This window comes from Pseudopodoces humilis, chromosome 23 (assembly GCF_049639895.1).
Source record: "Pseudopodoces humilis isolate 2021_Gansu_Grassland_sample_001 chromosome 23, ASM4963989v1, whole genome shotgun sequence".
In the NCBI taxonomy this organism is placed as follows: Eukaryota; Metazoa; Chordata; class Aves; order Passeriformes; family Paridae; genus Pseudopodoces; species Pseudopodoces humilis.
This window is the reverse complement of record NC_142222.1, coordinates 560001-582326: the sequence shown is the minus strand read 5'-3', so window position 1 is coordinate 582326 and position 22326 is coordinate 560001. Positions and strand designations below refer to the sequence as shown.

General features: G+C 50.5%; 1 protein-coding gene across 1 annotated transcript in view; it reads right to left on the bottom strand.

The window, feature by feature from the left end:
* Nucleotides 1–22326, bottom strand: part of MNT (MAX network transcriptional repressor) — a 35099-nt gene that overhangs the window by 3206 nt on the left and 9567 nt on the right. The window contains exons 2-4 of the mRNA XM_005525649.3: nucleotides 17915–18470; nucleotides 15741–15782; nucleotides 14935–15046 (exon numbers count right to left, since the gene is read on the bottom strand). Coding sequence (XP_005525706.2) covers nucleotides 14935–15046; nucleotides 15741–15782; nucleotides 17915–18470 — 710 coding nt within the window. The remainder of the gene's footprint in view (nucleotides 1–14934; nucleotides 15047–15740; nucleotides 15783–17914; nucleotides 18471–22326) is intronic.

Here is a 22326-nt window from a genome sequence, read left to right as displayed (position 1 = left end):
AAAGACAAGAATAATCTACACTAATCTGGTCACTCCCATGTCCACAGCTCATTATTTTATATTGTCAGTTATGCTGGTGTAATATGTATTCAGCTATATTTATACCTTCCAAATTGGGGCAGAAAGGGAAGGACAAGATCTGGCACATCAAGTATTGCTCTAATTGAAGGCTTTCTGCTTTCTGAGGGAAAAGTGATAAACCCCCAAAACTGAAATGCTTAGAAGGAAAGAAAAAGCCTAAGCACTGATGAGTTTCTGAGCAACACACAGCACACACCACACCAAGAGCTCCTGATCTAGAGAGGATTCACATTACCATGGTGGATGGTAGAACCAACAACCCCCTGCATCACAGGGAAACTCTGAGGTCAAACAGGAAGGAAGGGAGCACGTTGTCCTCTCCTGCTAACGCCCCCTTGGCGCTGGGAACCACCACATCCATTGGTAAGGTCAGGGGAGCTGCTGCATCAGTCAGCACAATACACAGAAATACCCCACACTGCCCAGCACTACTGCTGGGAAATACAAACCACACACACCTGAGGGGGATCAACTATTCCAAGGCCTGTTCTATGAGTTTTTAAGCCAGTGTAGCACTGCACACTGCACTGGAAGACTTGGTCCCCCAGCCCAGGGCCACATTTACTGTATGCAAAAAAGAGAAAAATCAGATGAAATCTGTAAAAATACATACAGACTGTCCATTTTCTGAAGTTAAGTTTCATCACTGGGAATTTAAATCCCACACGCTTCTGAAAATACCAGCCACACAGAGCCCACAAAGATACTCCTATTCCCTCGCTGCTGGCAAGCACTGAGCTCAAAAGCAAACCCCACACCTGGCAGAGGACCAGGCTCATGGTCTGCTTAACACATCTCTTTATTTCTCTCTCAGGTTCTCCAGAATGAGTACAATCAGAGCCTGTCCTCACGCCTTTCAATAGTTCTGACGGTGTTGTAGCTCTCAGGTTTGCTGGGAAGGACCTTAAAGCCTGTTCAGCCAGCCTTTAATGCAGCCTAAGGCAACAAAGATTAGGGAGCTCCTGCCACTACCTTTTGTCCTGGTAATAACAATAAAGGAAATATTTTTAAAAGAGCCAAACAATGTGTGTTAGCAGGGCACAACCACTGCAGGTGTGTCAATGGAGACAGCTCCTCTCCCCCCAGATCAGCTAAAAGCTCCTCAAAACAGAGGGTTTTCAGACAAAGGGGGCAGTTCTTTCTCTCCTGCTGCTGCTCAAGCCAAAGCAGGCAGCAGATAGATCAACACAGATCCCACTGCTCTGTCCTCGGGAAGCCCAGCAGACCTACAGTCACTGCAGGGAGGCAGCCATGGGGACAGCCAGGAAGGAAGGCTGGGGACCCCTGGAATCCTGGCTCTACACCAGCCCTGACCTGTAGCCCAGGGATTCCCACGAGGCTGAGGCCCAAATCCACAGGCTGGTTTTAAAGTCTCTTTCCTATCCAGTGCAGCCAAAGCATTTTACCTGATCCAGAAAAGTCATGTGCTGTGTGTGCTCTGATCCCCTTGCAAAGGGGCATGGTGGGACGAGCCATGCAGGGGAAGGCAAAGGTGACCAGGAAGGTGCATGCTCCTGGATCAGGTTTCAGCATGCGAGACTTGCACGTAACTTGTCTGAATGTCTTCCACTCACCATGTCATCAGGAAAGGCAAGCAGAAGAAAGGCTGAGCTAAACCTGCTGTGCAAACATGAGCCCAGCCCCTCTCTGCAGCATCTCCCCAAAGCTGCTCTCCACGCAGGGCACGAGAGGACAGAACAGGAACAGCTCTCCAGGAGGAGCAGGCGCCAAGTCCCCGCAGCAGCCTCCGCACCCGCAGCGGGCACAGCACACGCATATTCAAGTAGATTTGGCTTCGTTCCCTGCTCTGAGAGTACACTCCCAGCACTGGGGAAAAGCACTACCACGAAGTATGAGCAGGGCAGCTGGTAATTAGTTACAAACTTTTAATTACTGGGAAGGCAGGCAAACCCTTAGCAAGCACCAGGAGGAGTCAGTCTCCCAGCCAGGAGAGCCAGGGAGTTCACTATGTCACTCTGCAGGCACTCCACAGGCTCTGGGACGTGGCACTGGTCCAAGCTCAGCCCTGTGGGCTCTGCCTCCCTCAGTGCCAGCACTCTCAGCCCTTGACTGGGTGCCAGCTCCCGGCAGCCCCTCTCCTCCCAGCCCCAGCATGGCTGGGCGCTCTCCAAGGGGAGCTGCTGGGGAGGCTGGAGCAGCAGATGGACTGGAGGCACCGGTAATCTTTCAAAACCTATTCTGGGATCCAATTCACTGGAGCTCCCTTGGTAAAGACATCTCCAGGCTGAGCTGCTCTGGCCTAATAATGAACTGGGTGGGATTAACTGGAGTCCTCTTCCCTCTCCTTTGAGCTCCCCTCCAAGCGCTGCCCCACTCTGCAGGTATGCGTGGGTGCGGAGCCTGGGGGCTCCGCAGGGACTTTGAGTGTGCCCTGCACTGGGAGCTAAGCCTGGGACTTGCAGAAACGAGCACTCTTCGAGGGACAGGAAGTAGGGACCCTTCTGCCTTTGTGGCTCTCACCATGGCAGCTGGCGTGGATGGAGCAGCCACGCATCTCCCCGCGTGCCCCCTGACCATGGCACTGGCACCTCGGGGACACGCGGCTCTCCGGCATCCACCTCCTGACAGATTATTTTCTGCAAATCATCCTGCCCACATCAGGTGCCAGGATTTCCCATCAGTCAACAGTAAGTCCAGTGACAGCCAACCCCTAGTCATTGGGACTGTGGTCACTGACCTGCCCCTGCACATCAAAACCTTTAGATAAAACCCCCTGATCCCCAGGATGTTCTCCTAAAACAGCAGTTTTTGTCAGCACTATCACCATGGATCTCATGCAATAAAAAAACAGACAATATAAAGTAATATATAAACACACAGACACTTTTCCCCAAAGCCAAGCCTTTGCAATTTTCCAGCAGAATGGGCATGTAATAGTAGCACTGAAAAGGGCAGAGGGGACCTTAAAACTACAAGTAACATAGTAATTGAGAATTAAATTTTTTATTAAAACAAAAATCATACCAATGCCCAACCACCTTTCCTTCTAGTTGTGAAATTTCACTAAGGCAGAGGCCTAGGGTAGGGTTAGGAGCTGACACCTGACCCACCTCCACAGCCACTGGCAAGGACCATGGCAAGGGTTCACATCTGGTGCTGGCACCTGGGATGACAGCTGCTTGCCGAGATCCTGGACACACGTATAACCTAGCTCACAAAATACTGATCCTGTTTCTCCACAGCAGAAAAATCACTGAAGTTACCTGCATTCCTGTTTTCCCACTTCCTCAGGGAGAGGCCAGGCTGGGCTGGCCCAAGGAAGGCCAGGCACACCCCTCAAGCTCTGCTCTGTTTGCAGAGGGCAGCCTAAAGCTGGGGGTTGCACCTCACTGAGCCCACCCCATCCCACACTGCTCTCTGCAAGCATCAGGCTCCAGCACAGACCCTCCTTCTTACGTCTGTGTCTCCATCATTGTAGCATTTCTTTTTTTCCCTGCTAAGCAGTTGGGAACCCTGGTTACCCAGGCAACTGTTACACTGCAGTGTGAGGAACCTACAGAAGCTATGACTTCAGAACTCTTTTATGTTTTGCTCTTAAAAAAAATTCCACATGAGCATCACTTAAAAGAGTAGATCCTGGCCCTGCTAAAGGGGGAAGCTGAGCTACCCCAGGAAGAAATCATGGATTTCCTCATACTCTTGTGAATCCATCTATGGTTTTTGATGCTTGGGAAGTATTGCAGATCAGCTGCTGGCTCTGATGAAACACCAGAACACTCTCAGCTCCGCTGAGCTGAAGCTGAGTGAGCCCTCTGCAGCAGACCAAGGGCCTGTTCCTCCCCTGCCAGGCAGGGGCTGCTCCCTGTGCAGGTGGAAGCGGTGACAAGGATACAAAGGCAGTGGTGAGTTCCTTCATCTTTTATTCAAACACCAGCAACCAAATTAAAATCCACACGTGGGTTTGCTTTTGCTCTCCTGGAGTATCTGATTTTCCTCCTTTACCTGTCAGCTCCTTGGCAGCCTTTATCAACCTGGATTATTGAAGCGAGACCAGACAACTACAGTGACAGCAAAGGCCTGACACAATTCCAGTGGTAACTCTTCCCCACTTTGTGCCCACTATCCTGGCTGCTTTGGAGCCACTATTTGGTCCTTGTGTGCATCTCCCTGCTATTATTTGGTAAACAAACCATACACCAATTCCTGCTCTCCTTGTGTAGCAATAGTCATTTGTCACTGCAAAGAATTTTCCATTTTATAGTTGTCTGTAATTAAATTGCTCATTCTCATGTCAAGACTGGAAATAACGTCCCCAACGCCTTCCCTGCGCCTGCCTCAGGAATCTTGCTGGCCCTGCGGCTGGCATTAGTGAGGTTTGAAAGGCCTTATTACACCATTCCCTTCATAAACATTTTATTAGCAGTTTAAAAACACACTTTCAATTATGAGCTTTTCTAAAGTATATTTCAGCTCTTTTCTTCTCTTGCATGGCATTTGCTGATTGAAAAGACCTCATCAATGAGCAATCAGGAGAGCGATTTGCAATTTTGAGCCAGATTCTTTAACCTTCTGCTCTGGGGATCACAGCTGGTGCCAGAGAGTGGGACATGCCGAGCCAGGGGGGTCCTGAGCTGCCACTGACCTGCAGGGCCTCCAGAACAGGCCAGACCAGCTGGTCAGGCTCTCCACTGCTGCACAGAGCTTTGACTCCTATATGTAAGGATCCTATGTGTAACATCCTAGGAAAAGGATCTTATTCTTGCTGGGACTGCCATGCTCCACGAGATTCACAGCAGGAGCAAGATTCCACCAGCCTGACTCCAAAACGTTCCAGCCAGGACCAGAGGGGTGCTGGGGAACAAGCTGTCCCCACAGAGCCCCAGACGGAACCCAAACAGCCCCAGCTGCCAAAACACCACTGGCCAAGGCACCACGCTCACGTGTAGGATTTGGAGATTTTCCATCACTTCTATCAATTCTGGGCATTCCTACTTCAAATGGTGCTGAACTGTCTACGTTCCTCAGCAGCCACAAGCAGTTTGTTCACAGCACAGCACCAACACCAACCACACTCCCCAAGCCCACCCGAGCTGCTGTGATGCAGCAGGGCCTGCAAAGGGAAGGCGAGGAGCCAGTTCTCCCATCTCCAACCAGCATCCCCAGCCTCTGCAGCCACTGCCAAGGTGACAGCCCCTGCCAGACTCTGACCCTGCCCGCAGACCCGGGCCCACCCCCATCGATGCCAACCAGCCCCTCTGTCTGCAAGAAGCAGCCGTGTGTGAACCCCGGCTGGTTGCCAGGGGAACCAAAGCCATGGTTCCCATGGCAACTGTTTCATTCTGCCAGCTTTCGGAGATGACATCCTGCAGCGATGCCGGATGTGCTGGCCTGGTACCACCAACAGCAAAATACAGGTGGGACACAAGGGCACCTCCACAGCCCAACGTCACCGCTGTGCTGCAGCCACACTGGCACTGCCACCACCCACAGCCACACAGCCTGTGCCATAGGAGCCTCTGCTCAGCACAGGACCACAGTCTCGCCTTCCCAAACACAAACTTTTTAACCCAAAGCCCGAAGACACTAACAGATCGTGCTCAGCACCAGGAGAACGGGGTGAGGGTCTCACCATGCCCAGTCCCCAGGGGCCTGCAAGAGGGGACAGCCTGTGTGCTAATGGCAAGGCGGCACAGGACAAGGTCTTCAGGCTCCCAGTGCTCGTGCCCCAGCTTCAGCCTCCCAAGATCTCGAACTTCACACCAGGATCAAAACCAAGGTAAAGCCTGCAAGGTGAAGCAGAGACTGCCCCTCGCTCCCCATCAGTGTGACCTGTGCACCAGCAGCCAGGCCATGGGTGCTTGCCAGCAGCCTTCTGACCCAGCTCTCCCACGTGCTCCGGCCTGACCGAGGACAGCAGCCAAGGAGCACTGCTGGCCCGGGAGGTGACCTCACTCTCACACAGGCTTGGGGGAAGGAGCCCGTCTGCGTTGCACTGCATGGGCTGCAACACATCACACAGGCTGCAACACATCACACAGGCTGCAACACATCACACAGGCTGCAACACATCACACAGGCTGCAACACATCACACAGGCTGCAACACATCACACAGGCTGCAACACATCACACAGGCTGCAACACATCACACAGGCTGCAACACATCACACAGGCTGCAACACATCACACAGGCTGCAACACATCACACAGGCTGCAACACATCACACAGGCTGCACTGCACTTTTTGGCAGGTCCCAGTGGGGTGGGCACCACTCACCACTGCTCAACCTGGCCGCAAGGGTAGGGATCAACTTCTAGACAGAAATACTTGCCAGAATAGGAAATCTGCCTGGAGCAGAGCAATCATGGAAAATGAGAACGTGCATTGGTATTTACATTTATCATTTCACATTGATAACTGCACTTCAGGCTCCTGATAAAAAAGACATCAGGCCATAATCTGTGATCAAAACTAGGGCTGGAACGTGGCTGTTTGCACCAACCTGTCAGAGTCAGCCTCCTGAAGCACCACGTGCTGGACAAAGTACAAACAGTCACTGGGGCAGAGGGGAGGAACAATCCAAACCAGGAAGACAAAACGTTAAATTCAGAAAAAATAAACAGTGAGCAAACAAAAAAAAAACCCAACAAAAGTTAAACAAAACAACAACAAAACCCCAAACAAACTCAAAAACAAACAAACAAAAAAAGATAGCAAACAACTGGAACCCACAATACAACAAAGCAGAGAAAAGCTGAGCCATGCCCAGGCCAGTCATTGACCCCATGCTGGTTGCCACCAGGTAAGCAGATCTGGTTTAATTCCTTGATATGACTCACAAGGACACTAGAAATTCAATTTCAAAATAACTGAAGTATGACTTACAATCACTTGGTGTAAAGTTTAGTCATGTCTTTTGCTTTTCCTATTTTTATTTTTTAACCAGTCTCTGTTGTTCAGGAAACAAATGAGATTCTTGCAATTCCAGTGGATTCCAGTGAATTCCACAGAAGATCCTGTGGTGTGTTTGTTACTTAGAAAATGATCCCAAACAAATTAAAATAACTTGGAAAATTAAAATTTCTGATTTTTTACTTTCAAATTTAATTCTGCAGCACTTAAATTTAAAAAAAAATTGAAATAAAAAAAATCGCAGGAAATGTGCTTTTGAGATTAATTGTCATCATTTTCTGCAAACAGAAATAAAGCATGCTGAAACTCAAGAAGGGATTACTATTAGCAACATGACTGCTGGATGCAGGACCCCAAAGCTCTTCTCCAGCCTTTGTGATGACGCATGGACAGCAGCTCCAGAGGGCAAGAGGCAGATTTATGCCTTGGAGCCACAGCCAGAGCTGTCTGCTGGGGATGAGGAGAAGATTTCTGAGCAGACACATTATCCCTGCATCCACTTGCTGCAGTGCTTCTGTGATTTCCTTGCAGGCACCTCAGAGCAGCTGCTGCAGGAGCCAAGGCAGAGTTCTGGACGGGTCCTGGGTGCAGCCTTCCCTCTGTTCCCGTTCCTACACTAGGGCTCAGCCAACAGGCACAAGGCACAGGTAAGCTGCATGCCTGAAGGGACCCTGTGCAGGGAGCAGGGAAGTGAGGCCTTCTCTTGGAAGAGGACACCTCACAAAACACAGTTCTGGCAGATGCTGGCAGTCCCAAGAGCCAAGGGCTCTGACAGAACCACTCCCCCACACCACGGCAGCAGGTCTGAGGTCTTGGTGACCCAGGGAATGATGCCATCCTCCCGCACCACCTCTCCTTCCTGTTTCGCCATCATCTAAGGAGGTCAGTGCCACTTACTCACATCCCAGCAGCTCCACCCATGGCCCACAGAGCACATCTGGGTCACCAGAGGATTTCTCTCCACCCATCTCCCTCATTGTCAGGGCCATGGTGGCAGTGGGAGGACACAAAACCCAGCTGTTAAACACAAACCGACTCCAGCACCTGTGTGAGGACATGAGGCAGAACTGGGTGGAAACCTCAGTCTGTGCTGGAGGGCCTGGGTGTGCACTGCTGCTGGCACAGCAGCCCTGGCACTCACACTGCCCCTGCTGCTCGCCAGGCTGGGCCAGGGCTGGAGCTCCTCTGCTAGGCTGACTGGCTGCCTTTGCTTTGTTTGGGGCTTTTGCTGCGCTTCAAAGGCAGGCGACTTCTGCGGTGTCACACATAAAATAGAGCCCTCACAATCAAGCTGTAATTAGCACTACTCTCATTAGGGCCCATCACTCTCCCCTCCCATGCCAGCTCTGACAACAGGTGGCAACCAGAAAAAGCAACAGCCCCTAAACACACAGCAGCATTCCCAAACCCTGTGCCACAACCCACTGACAGGCTGGTTTGGTTTTTACAACCCTGAGTGCTTCCTCAAACTACGACTTAGATGACAGCAGTGGAGCAGGTGTGGATACACTGACAATTACAAACACACTGACAGATTTACAGTTCCATTCACCCTTTCCAAACTCTCATGTACAAGTAACAAGTGAGATACTTCAAAAAAAAAATCACCTTCCCTCTTGGCAATGGTCAAGAAATGCCTCCAATCACTCAACAAGGTCCAAATGCTGGACATTTTTAATCACTATTACAGGACATGTTTTGTGGCCAAGCCTGCAAATAAAAATGCCCTGATGGCTCCCTGGATGAGCCTCCCTGCAGACAGGTCCTGCTGCAGCTGGAGGAACAGCAGGGAATTAAACACTGTTTTTTTGAAGGTCTTCTTTCTCATCACTTTCTGAAATCTACAGATGACACCACATTGCATGACCATAGCCTATAGATGATGGAGGCCTTCATTACTGGCACTGAGACTCAGGCTAATTAGACAAGATGGAATCAGTAGATCAGGTCAGGTAAACAACATGAAGCAGCACAGCTTGGCATGTGAATGCTGCTCACATGAGAGAGGCACAGCAGGTACTGATGGACCCAACTCTTACCAGAGTTTTACAGAAGGTGAGTATATTCACCTGATAGCTGGCAAAGAATAAGAAAATAACAGTTACAGCCATCCTCATCAAGGTGGGGAACCTAACAGAATTCAGCAGCATGGTTTGGTTTATGCATTTTGATCAATAATCCAGTCACAACAGTGTCTGAATGTAAATAAGTTCTGGTCTCTAACCACAACCATTGTCAGACCTGTGGGTTTGTGTCTGCAGTGCAGCACCTCCAGCACCAGGATGTGGCAAGGCTGCAGGGCCCTCTGCACCCATCAACACCCAAATCCCAAATCAAGCACTGCTATGGGACCCAAAAATCCACTGCTCTTGTTCTGGTCCTCTACATGCAGACAGGGATGATTGTGCTCAGGCACCAGTGAAATGACCAATAGATAAACTAAAAGACAAAGAGATACTGTGAATCTTAAAAGGAAAATTTACTCAACATAAAACTGGTATCTGGTCTGTCCATATGTCCACAAGATCAGCTTAAAAAGGGCTTCACAAAGGATTTTTACATGCACTACTTAGGCATCCTTGGATAGTACTTTGGATTCATTCTACCCTGAAGGGAGTCAAATCTGTTAATTATTGTTGGCATGAATAGGAAACAATATCATTCTTAGGTGCACAACTGTTACTTCAGGCAGTTTGAGAAGCCAAAGGAGAGGAGGCAAGGATAAACAACTTAAGCATCAAAAATGATTGGCAGTAGTGGTGAATACTGGTAAATCATAAGGAAATTTCACCCTTCTTGCCCCTTCCCAAGGTAGTAATGACCAATTTGCCATACTATAAATCCTCAGTTCAGCACAGCTATGTTTTGTCTCTAACACCACAAGCAGGGCTGCCAGAGGACTTCTGGGAACTTGCAAGCCAAGCCTATTTCACAAACAGCCAAAACTGTTCTGTAGGACCACAGAGCTGCCACCACAGCAGCCCCCAGTGCCTCTGCCATACCTGAGCAGCAAGTGCAGGGGTTGGGATCACAGTAATGCCTTGCTTCCACACCTTCCAAAGACATTTACTCTTTGCCTTTTGCATGCCCTGGGAAGCTCAGCTGCATCTCTGATTTTGAAAGCGCATTGTTATTTAGTCAGCATTTCAGGTATACTGGGGAAACTGGCCAACAAGCAGGACCTGCAGCGCAGCCCAAGACTGATGGGTTGGGCTGGCTGTGTGCCAGCTGTCCCAGTGTTACCTGGTGAGCAAATCACCTGGGTGTCATCTGACACTAAATGTACAATAGAAAATAACTCCTGAAACGGGAGGGTGTTCAGGTGCCACAGTGACAGGCACAGTTTGAGAACAGAGTAGCAGCTTTGCTTAAGGGCTTCAGCTAGCTTCCAAAGAAGATGATTCCATTTCCTACAGGGAAGGAATCCTGCAGAGAGAATCAAACCCAGCCCAGCTGCACGCACTGTGAGCCATGTCTGCCTTGTGCCAGGGCTCCCCGCTGCCCCTTCCCCGGCACAGGCAGGGTGCAGAGGGGCTCTGTCCTCTGCCTGGGGACACTGCTCAGGAGCAAGCCAGGGGACAGGGCTCTGCTCTCTCAAAGCAAACAGCATTTTATTCTCACTGTGTTTTTTTCCACGTTGCTCCATGCATCTTACAAACTTCCCAGAGGTCTCCAGCATTTTCACTCAGGTTTTGCAGTCAGGAAAGCGAAGAACAAGAGCCGAGGCGGCCCATGTAATGAACAGACTTGGTTGGAGATGCGTGCTGGGGTCTGGAGCCTGGTCTGCTGCTGGACCTGCTGGGACACCCTCCTCAGCTGAGAACTGCAGCACAACAGCCCACACTGCCTCAAGCTGAATCACCAGCTAAAGAGATTATTAACTTCCAGCTGCGTTGGGCCCCATTTCCTTTGTGCAACCGTGTGCTTAACTGCAAATTCTAATTTACTGTTGCAGAGCACAAGCCCAGGTCCAAGGATAAATTAAAATGACGGCTGTATGGGAAGTTCAGAATTTACCTTTCTAACTTACCTGATTTGATGCAGATACAAAGTTCCAGCTGGGAAGGGGGGAAGGAAGGATTTTGTAGGAAGAGAGGCTGCAACAATCAGCATACTGTCACAGTGCCTGCAGGAGCAGAACAGCCGCTCTGCAGAGCTTTGGCCAATGCTGTGCTCCTCCCCTGAGAAGCTCATTTGGATTTGAGTTTTTTTGGCTTTTTTTTCCCTTTAGTGAAAAACTACTCTGCTATCCTGAAAGTAAGAGCTATTACTTTGAAATCTCTTTTGTACAATTTCCCTGTTCTCTTTTCAAGGGAAACACCGAGCCTGTGAGTGAAACACTGGCACATGATCAGTGGCCATCCTCACACTGATGTTATTTTTGTTGAAACAGATCAAACCTAAATTCAAACTGCAGTAAAGAAAAATAAAAATTAAAAGTCGATTTTTGTTTCTGAATGCTGAAATTTCAAATCAGATTTCTAATAATCTGGGTTTTTTTCATACAAATACACAGAAATCAAGTTTTTAGCACAACTGAATCCTGTGACTGAGTCACAGACTTTGGCACTGCCAAGGGAAACAGCGCTCAGGATACTCCCTGAGCAGCTGCCAGAGAGGATGAGGAGGAGAAGGCGAGGAGGTTACACAACGTCACAGGCTGTGCCGTGTCACTGCCATGGGGCAGCGAGCCAGCCCTGCGCGGGCTCTGGGTCAGCGCCAGCGCCGGCTCAGCCCCGCCGCGCCAGCGAGGCCTTGTGCTCGCCATGTGCTCCCCACACACGTGCCGGCGAACGCTGCTGCGACCCAAGGTCACCCTGACCTCCTCCTCTACCACGCCAGACCAGCACCCACTGCAGGCCAGCTGACCAGCCACTCCTCCTGCTGCTGACCGATGAACAGCCACGGACAGCATGCTGACCCACAGACAGCCATGGACAGCACACTGACCCACAGACAACACACTGACCCACAGACAACACACTGACCCACAGACAGCCATGGACAGCACACTGACCCACAGACAGCCATGGACAGCACACTGACCCACTGACAACACACTGACCCACAGACAGCACACTGACCCACAGACAGCCACGGACAGCACACTGACCCACAGACAGCCACGGACAGCACACTGACCCACTGACAGCCATGGACAGCACACTGACCCACAGACAACACACTGACCCACTGACAGCCATGGACAGCACACTGACCCACTGACAACACACTGACCCACAGACAGCCATGGACAGCACACTGACCCACAGACAGCCACGGACAGCACACTGACCCACAGACAGCCACGGACAGCACACTGACCCACTGACAACACACTGACCCACTGACAGCCATGGACAGCACACTGACCCACTGACAACACACTGACCCACAGACAGCCATGGACAGCACACTGACCCACAGACAGCCATGGACAGCACACTGACCCACAGATAACACACTGACCCACAGACAGCCATGGACAGCACACTGACCCACTGACAGCCACGGACAGCACACTGACCCACAGACAGCCACGGACAGCACACTGACCCACTGACAGCCATGGACAGCACACTGACCCACAGACAGCCACGGACAGCACACTGACCCACTGACAGCCATGGACAGCACACTGACCCACAGACAGCCACGGACAGCACACTGACCCACAGACAGCCACGGACAGCACACTGACCCACTGACAGCCATGGACAGCACACTGACCCACAGACAGCCACGGACAGCACACTGACCCACAGACAGCCATGGACAGCACACTGACCCACTGACAACACACTGACCCACAGACAGCCACGGACAGCACACTGACCCACGGACAACACACTGACCCACGGACAGCCATGGACAGCACACTGACCCACAGACAACACACTGACCCACAGACAACACACTGACCCACAGACAGCCATGGACAGCACACTGACCCACAGACAACACACTGACCCACGGACAGCCATGGACAGCACACTGACCCACAGACAACACACTGACCCACAGACAGCCATGGACAGCACACTGACCCACAGACAACACACTGACCCACAGACAGCCACAGACAGCCACAGACAGCACACTGACCCACAGACAGCCACAGACAGCACACTGACCCACAGACAGCCACAGACAGCACACTGACCCACAGACAGCCATGGACAGCACACTGACCCACAGACAGCCATGGACAGCACACTGACCCACAGACAGCCACGGACAGCACACTGACCCACTGACAGCCATGGACAGCACACTGACCCACTGACAGCCATGGACAGCACACTGACCCACTGACAACACACTGACCCACTGACAGCCACAGACAGCACACTGACCCACTGACAGCCACCGACAGCACACTGACCCACTGACAACACACTGACCCACAGACAGCCATGGACAGCACACTGACCCACAGACAGCCATGGACAGCACACTGACCCACTGACAGCCATGGACAGCACACTGACCCACTGACAGCCATGGACAGCACACTGACCCACTGACAGCCATGGACAGCACACTGACCCACTGACAGCCATGGACAGCACACTGACCCACTGACAGCACACTGACCCACAGACAGCCATGGACAGCACACTGACCCACAGACAGCCATGGACAGCACACTGACCCACAGATAACACACTGACCCACAGACAACACACTGACCCACAGACAGCCATGGACAGCACACTGACCCACAGATAACACACTGACCCACAGACAGCCACGGACAGCACACTGACCCACGGACAACACACTGACCCACGGACAGCCATGGACAGCACACTGACCCACAGACAACACACTGACCCACAGACAACACACTGACCCACAGACAGCCATGGACAGCACACTGACCCACAGACAGCCACGGACAGCACACTGACCCATGAAGAGCACACTGACCCACGGACAGGACTGCACCCTGAGACTGGCCATCAGAGAGGTTCCTCCTGCAAACCACAACGTCAGCCTACCAAAATCCAAAGAAAGGCTCAGATCTTCTCTAAAGCCCTTCAGGTTTTGATACAACCACACATCCAAAAACCACATTTTTGAGCAACACGGAGAGGGGCTGGGTACAGTCAGCCCCAATCAAAGTCTCTCTGACGGAAGTTGTTGGTGAAAACCAAGAGAAGGGCTGAACTGATCTAACTCTAAGGCATTACTGATTCTCCAAAACAAAGCTGAAGTGAATAATCAATGTCCAGTGCTTCTAAACATCAGAGTGAAATGGTGTTTGAGAGTGACTGATGAAAAACGGGAAGTGAGAAAAAATTATGTTTTACTGTGGAAAAGTCCATTGTGATCAATCCTCAGCATCATTTATTCCAATCAAAATATACAAGACACACATGCAGCAACTGTTTCAGTTTCCAGATGAATTTTAACTGCATTATGTGCTACTGATTTCACATTCACAGGGGACATCTACAAGAATTTCTTTTGTGCCAACGTTAACTACTTTCACAAACATTAAACAAGCAAACAGTAACACTTATTTCCCTCCAGCTATAAACACAACTGATTTTACCTGTGCTTTCTCATAGACTCACTCCTGGTGGTGCCCCATCCACCTGCAGCTTCATGCTGCAACCTCAGATTCCAGGCTTTCCTTGCCTCCAAGCAAATGACTTGCACTCACATGTCCATCTCATTAAGACTTTGAGATATACCGTATCTTTACAGAAATCTGTCTTTTGGTTAAGCAAACAGAAAACATCCCCAAACCATACATATTAAAATTCACTTGAGCCCAAAAGGAGCAACTGAAGTTAACCCAGGCTGGATCTCTAAGATCATCTGAATTATCAGCTCCCTGCCATGACCACTGCTGGTAAGGATGATTTGCGGTTAGCTTGGAACCTCTAGAAGAGGAATTTCTCCCCCATTTTCCTCTGCACTGCCATGTCAGCCGCAGTCTCTGCGCAGTCCCGCGAGCGCTGCACATACCTGGATGTATCGCAAGGCACTCCTGAGGACACTGAGGTTTGAGGTCTTCTTGTCATCTACGTTGGGGATGTTGCGCTTTAACGTCTCAAAGCACTCTTTCAAATGTGCACGTCTAAAGAAAACACAGGTGGGTTGTCAGCTGCCAGGAGACACACCAGAAACCAATTCCACCAGAGGGGAGAGCTTAATTGGGGCCTCAATCCAGCAAAGCACCTGCACCTGTGCATAGCAGCCCCCAGCACAGCACGCTCACAGCTCAGCTGGCTCACCCCAGCAGAGATTGTGCGTGGGGTCCATCCTACTATCCTACTAGGAACACTGTGCAGCCTTAAACAAAGTATCTCATCTCACTGTGCTGGTGCTTTCACTGTCACCATACTTCCAATTTAGCTAGTCAGGCTTATATGAGTCTTGGGTCAGAAACTGATGTTTATTCTGTATTTGCATTATACACTGACCCCTGATTTGGGGTATTTTACTCCTTTTAAATCAAAAGAGAGTCATGCTGTTATGCACTGTTACTGCTTTTCAGGATCAGGGCTTTGCAGGGTGGTTGGGATGCAATGATGCAGTTAAACAGAACATACTGGGAAGCAAGAAATGCAGAACTGAGCTATAAGAATGCCAAGCAATACTGCAAGATTCAGTAAAAGTCACTAAGCATTTTATTCAGGTTATCTGTTTAAAAAACAAGAAAACAAATGAACAAAAACCCGCCAAAGCCAAACAAATATTGACAGACAATAGGCAAAAAAAAAAGAGGGGAATTACAATTAAAAAACCCAAACCCCTGGCTTTCTACGCACCTGTTCTTCTCCAATTTATTATGTACTTCCCTGGTCCCAACCCTGTAACCCAAACAGAACAAAAATCAGCTCAGTGTCAGGTTGAAAACTCCTGCCTTGCACCTGTGCTTGCAGCAGTGTCTATATGTCAAGATGCAAAAGCAGCAGAGGTGTTCAGATATCACTGGTTTAACATTAAGTACATATGCATTTCTGCATATCCTGTTTCAAGACAAACTCCACACTTTACATGTGCATCAGATGAACTAAGCATTGTGGGCATAATGCACAGAAGATACAAACAGGTGTGATGTGTGTGTATATATGCAGACACAGCTACTACCAACAACAGGGAAAGACAGAGAGTATGAATTTTAAGTACTTGTTCAGACCCAGAGAGCCCAGATTCTGACCTGGGTCTGATCTATGCTTACATTCCAGTGGGACAAGGTTTGTGCAGTTCCAAATTCAAGTGCATGGGATTGGGCAGGCACAACTGCTTTGGGTTTTTACCGTGCATGAAACAACACAGCTGAGGATAAACATGGAATGTAGCAATACAGGAATTCTCCAGTCACTGCTCAAGGAAAACCCAGAGTGAGTTTCTGGTTTTGGGGTTTGAGTCCACCCACTCTCTGAATCAGACATATATTTTTAGGAGAAGCTAAACAAATACATGTTATCTCAGTATTTCGGCTACAGCAGTGATAAGGTACATTAGCAGATACGGAGATCTCAAGTATCTTTCATACACTGTGCAAAGTAATTATTTGCCTTTGACTGAAAATACAGGACAGTGAGGTAATCATATTTAATAAATTGTCACAAATATTTGACAGCATTTTCCCATGAAACACAGACTGAAAAAGACATCTTTTCTGTGCTTATGGAGCAATTCTGCAGGGACACAGAGGTGATGCTGTGCTCCACACTGGTACCATAGCCCCCCAGCTTCGAGGGGCCAAGCTCAGCCTGACAGCACAGCAGCAGTTTGTGGGTACACTCGCAGCCACCCCACAGCCCACAGCCCAGGCAGCCAAACCTGTGCAGCCTGCCCCGGTACCCCAGTGCCAGCAGAAACCTCCACAGCTCCCTGAACCCACAAAACGTCACTGACAGGGTCTCTTGATTAGTGTGCAGACTGACAGACCCTTCCTGCAGCAGACAGGCTCTGAAGATCCCGATCTTATTAGAGGAATTACACTGGCATTTTACCAAAGCCTTCACCTTCACAAACTCCTATCTGCATTACTTTTGCTGTTTCTTTCTATGCATCTTGGGATTGCTACATCCCAATGGACACTATGAACCTTTTTTCTGTTCACTGTACATCTCCTCCAGCCCCCACGGGATTCACACACTGTCTCCAACTGCCAAGAGACATCCCCCTGCTGCAGGCAGCCAGAACAGGCAGAGGCCTAGACAGCACAGCCAGGAGGGAAGACTGAACAGATCCAGGTCACTTATGCTGCAGGAAAACTGAGGGGCCAAAGGAAACAGGTAAAACTGCTGTAAAGAAGGGAATGGTTTGTTCTCCCAGTCCACACGCAGTAATACCAGACTCCCTGTTGGGATACTGTGGTCTGGAAGCAACCACCTACAGAGAAGGCAAGGTCTCCAGCAGCCAAAGTCCTTAAGAACAAGCCAAACACTAACCTGGAGGAACATCAGAGCCATAAGTCCTGTCAGAGCGTGAGGGCAGACCAAATAGCCTTCAGCCCCTTCCAGATGCAAGATTCTGAGCAAGCAGGAGGCCCTTAGCACTTACAGCACTGAGAAACTGAAACAACAACTAGGATGATCTCTGTCCTCAGAATAACATCTCCCAGATCCCATTCCAGTTTTCAAGAAAGCTCCCACAAGCAGCAGCGCACTTTGATTTCCCTGACCAGTACAAGCAGAGATCTTTTGCCAAATATAACATGAGATACCACTTGAGATCAGACAGGCAGTGCTGGGACTTGCTTCCCAACACAGTTCTGGCCAAGAAAAAAAAAATCATTATACAGAATCTTACAGTGTGGAGCAAGGGAGGAAAATAAAAACCCATCAAGCTAAAAAGCCTCCACAGCCATTAAATATCCATAGGTCTCAGTGTTTCTGATCTGATAACACTTTGCACGAGCAGGAGCCGCTCCGGAGAGATGCAGCTTTGCTTGGTCCCTCCTGGACACATCCCCACACAGTGCACTCACCCTCCAATTCTTTTCTTGAGCTCGATGGGTTTCATGTCGTCTGCCGGCGCCAGCTTGAGAGCACCGAGCGGTGTGGGCGCAGCTGCTGGGTGCTGCAGGGGCTGGATGGGCTGTGGGACCACATGGTGCTGGGAGATGGCCAGCACCGGCGCCGCGTAGTGCTGCAGCTGCTTGGGGCTGCCCGCCGGCGGGGTCGTGGCTTTCCCATCCGGCAGGTGTGGGCCCGGGGGCCGCTGGATCACCGGTGCCACCGACGGCGCCTCCTTGGGGACCCCGGGACTGCTCACCAGGGGCTGGTGGCGTTGCACAAGCGGCGGCGACAGGGCGGTCTGGGCTGCTTGCTGGGGGGAACTGGTGACAACAGGGATGGGAATGACTGAAATGGGAGCTGCCAGGGGCGGGGGCGCCAGGGGCACCGGGCCCGGCGGGGAGATGGGCACCAGCAGTTCGCTCCGGGGCTCCTCCGGGGATAGGGAGCTGTTGGCCCGGGGCACGCTGGCCTTGCCTGCCTTCTTCTGCTCCTGCTCCCTCTCCAGGCAGAGCTTCTCATTCTCCTCTGAAAGAGAAACATGTACAGTGAGTGATGGCGCTTCCTTGACCTTCCCTGGGTGCAGCCTACAACCAGCACGGGGCAGGATCCTTAAGTTAAAATACCCTAGTTTTATACTCTCCTGAGTAAATCCCAGCTCAGTGGACACTGCACTGATACAAACACATCAGGGCACCTCTTTACTGCTGTGGATTTTAATCAAACTCTTACACTTGGCCTTGATGTGTGTACGTTCCTATATGTTTTTAGAACACCACACAGAGTAAATGAAATCTGTGTGGCTTAACTAGCAAAATAAACCTCATCAAACGCAGTCCAGGGCTCTGCCTTTAATTGTGTGAACATGGCACAAACAAAATTTATTTATACCAGTCCTGTGGCACCAGTGGCCCTGGCATCTAGACATTGTGCAGCCTTAATCAAATATCTCCAAACCCACCATCCGTGAGGCTCAGCAGTTCCTGCTCCTGACAACCTCTGAGAAGCCGCAACAAAAAGTGGTGCAGCAACCTCTTCACAGTAACATACAAATATTTGGAAAATAAAGCCTTATTTTATCAAGGGAGGGATTAGGGGAGGGATGCAGACAGTTGGGTGTTCTGTATTATATAGTCACCAATATCAGGTAATTCAGAGGAAGCTCTAAGAAACATTCCAACCAAGCCTCTCCCAGGAGAAGCTTGGGCTCAACAGAAACACTGAAGTCAGAATGTGTATTTAGAAAATTAGAGAGAAGAGCATGTATACTGCCACCTGGAATTACCAGGCTATGTTCAACCCCCCAGTGATCTTCAAGAGCATCTGTATGGAACATAACAAGTGGAAAAAGGGAAAAGGGCCCCACCAAGCACAGAGCTGCTCAGCCCTTGCCATCCCTGAGGGGCCCTGACACTACTGGCATACTTTCTAACCCATCTCTTGATTTTGAGGAGCGTAGTGCAAAAACTACAAAGAGCAACAAAGGGAACAAAACTCTTATTCCAGGTTCTGAATGCCCTTTGGTTCGTGTGACTGCACAGCAACACCGACCCAGATTCAGTTGACACAATTTCCTGAAGTTCAGCTGCAGCAACAGCCCGAACACACCCCAACCTCCCTTAGGAGCGCATGACCCAGCTCAAGCAGCCAGCTGCCAAGGTAAACACTGTCCTGAGCCCACACATGGAGAACCCACCCTCTGGATCGAGCTCTAGCACTGGGGCTGCAGCCCCAGTCTCTGACCCTGCAGCACTCACAAAAGCACCACATGAAATTCTGTCATGAGGAAGGATTTCACATCCATACAGCACTCTTCCCAGGGCTGCCTGAGACTCAAATCCAAAGTTTTCATTCAACTTCTGCAGCACAAGTAGGGGGTGAATGAGCAAAAGATCTGACTCCTAAACAGGAGGGAGGTTGTTTAAACAGCAGCTGAACCTTAAAGCTGCATTTGTCTGTATCTTCTCAAAATATTTCAGGGTATTATCAACAGTTCCTTAAAGAAAGAAGTGAAGCAGCACAGGGTAGCAAAACCCCCAGCAGGAATCCCCTGATGCAAACACAAATCTTAGCTACCGACAATTTCGGAGTGGTTCAGTTGAACAACATTAATAACTAATAAAGAAAAGCCCTTTGTCTGCAGATCTTTTGCTCCACTTTGCTGCTGGTTCGCAGCCAGAGCCAATGCAATGGCCCTGGCACAGGGTGCACGAGGAAACCCAGCCCCGAGGACCTGCTGACTCACGGTGTTCCCTGAGCACGTTCAGCATCAGGGACACAGAGCGCGGCCAGAGGCTGACCAGCACCGCCTTCCCAGGCATGCACCACACCAAAGCCCACACAGCTTCCATCCAGACTTCACACTGCACTGTGACTGAGAGGAGGGAGCAGCAAAGGAGTCATTAATGGGAATCCCTGGCAGTGCCAGGGTCTGGTGAGGACAGCAGAACCTGCTCAAGCTGCTGGAGGTGGCACTGCCACAATGGAGCAGAGCATCCAGCCAGGACACCTGAGATGTGCACCTGCGGCAGCAGGAGCGGCGTGGAACTCCTACCATCAGCAACACTCATCGGGAGGGGGAGAGAACAGGGAAGCAAGGTTAGAGCAGGCATTACTGATCAGAAGTATTTATGTAAATGTCTCTGGAAGCAGGTGCAGCCCTCAGGTTGCTGACAACCTGCCAGCAAGGTCTTTGGTGTTGCTCCCTTGAGCTAAAGAGTTTATTTCAAGGCTCACTGAAGGGCCACTCTCCTCTTGGGTCTGACTTACCTACAGGTGGAAAGGATCCATGCTCTCAATCCCAGGAAAAGGACTGAGGGCCCTGAGACACCTCTTTGAACAGAAACCCTTCCACTGGGTGGTGAAGATCTGCCTCCTGCTTGCTTTGCACTCACATCCTGCACACAAACCAAAGACATCCTTTGAAGAAAGCCCCCCAAGCTCTATGTTTTCCCATATGAAGGAAGCTCACCCATGTTTGGTCACATACAGTTCAAGGATGGGTGATCAGCACGCTGTGTGCTCAGACGTGCCAGACACATGCAAGGCTCATTCCTTCCCTTGTGGCACACTCAGCACAGGAACTCCTGCAAGCCCATACACAGAAAGCAGCCAAGGCTCAGGGCATCTCCTTGGGCAAGAGGATAACTGAATCCAGAGGCACACCTCAAAATTATGTGTAATTTCCACTCACTCTTCACACTCTTAGCGAGGGGACTGAAGACAGAACAAAACATGAGAGAGAACCAGTCCTGAGAACCCCAGGGGGTCTGAACCACAGCCCAAGCATGAGGGGTCCTGGAATCCCACCCTGCCCACACCACTCTGCTTGCCAGCAGGTTCACATGGTGAGAGCAGGCACCCCAGGTCCCTGGCCATGCCACCTGGGCTGTGACAGCAACACTGGCTGCCACGGAACAACAGCAAATCCTGTCCTGGGAGGACACAGACAGGGTCAGCACCCCTGTCCAGTGGCCTGGTGCTATTTTAGGGCCTCGATGGTCCAGGAGTACACAGTACCAGGCACTCTTTGTTACCTAATTATCTGCTGCATTTAAATATATCTTGTCCCTTTTGCCTGCCCTGGAAATGCCACCCATCTGTCATAGGCACTGCAGCCAGCACTACCCAGGGAGCAGCGGGCAGAGCTGCACATGCCCTCAGGCCGGCAGCATATGCCTGCAGCAGCCAGGGCATGACCTGAGCTCCCAGAACCATGCTGGAGGAGCAGGCCTTAAGGGACCTCAGTGCCCTTTGAGTGCTCCTACTTTTCGCTAGAAACACTGTCAGTAGGAAGAGTGCGTGCCTTTGCATAGCCAAGCATCCTACCTCTGTGTGTGCTCAGTGGAGAACATCTCTAACTCCAGCAATAGTGAGGCAGTTCTGTGCTGTCATTTTCTGAATGGTCTGAAGTGCTTTTCTGAATCATTCAACACTTCTGGGAGCTTATCTTGCATACCTAGAACTGCTACAGCCCTGGAGAGGAGTGGCCCAGGTGTCATTCACACTGGATATGCAGCAGTGTCACCCTCAGGAGTCACTCCAGGCTCCTACCTGGAAAGTGCTGGGTACAGTCTCCAGGTATTTACTATTCCCAAGGCTGCCCTGGAGGGGGACAGTCATGCCAAGAAGAAGGGCAGGCTAGAGCCTGGAGGTTGGTTTCTGTTTCTGCAGGTCCCTGGCTCTGCAGGGGAGAACCAGGAAGGGGGAGGTAAGAACAGTCAGCAGAACTGGAGCCCAGCAAAGCTCAGCATCAGCCAAGCAAGCTCTGAGTCACAGCAAATGCTGCTGACACCAGAGGCTGCAGCACACAGCCACGGGCACTTCCAGCCCCAGGAACAAGCTTGCAGGACTGAGAATCCTTTGAAATCAGGAACCTTTTCTG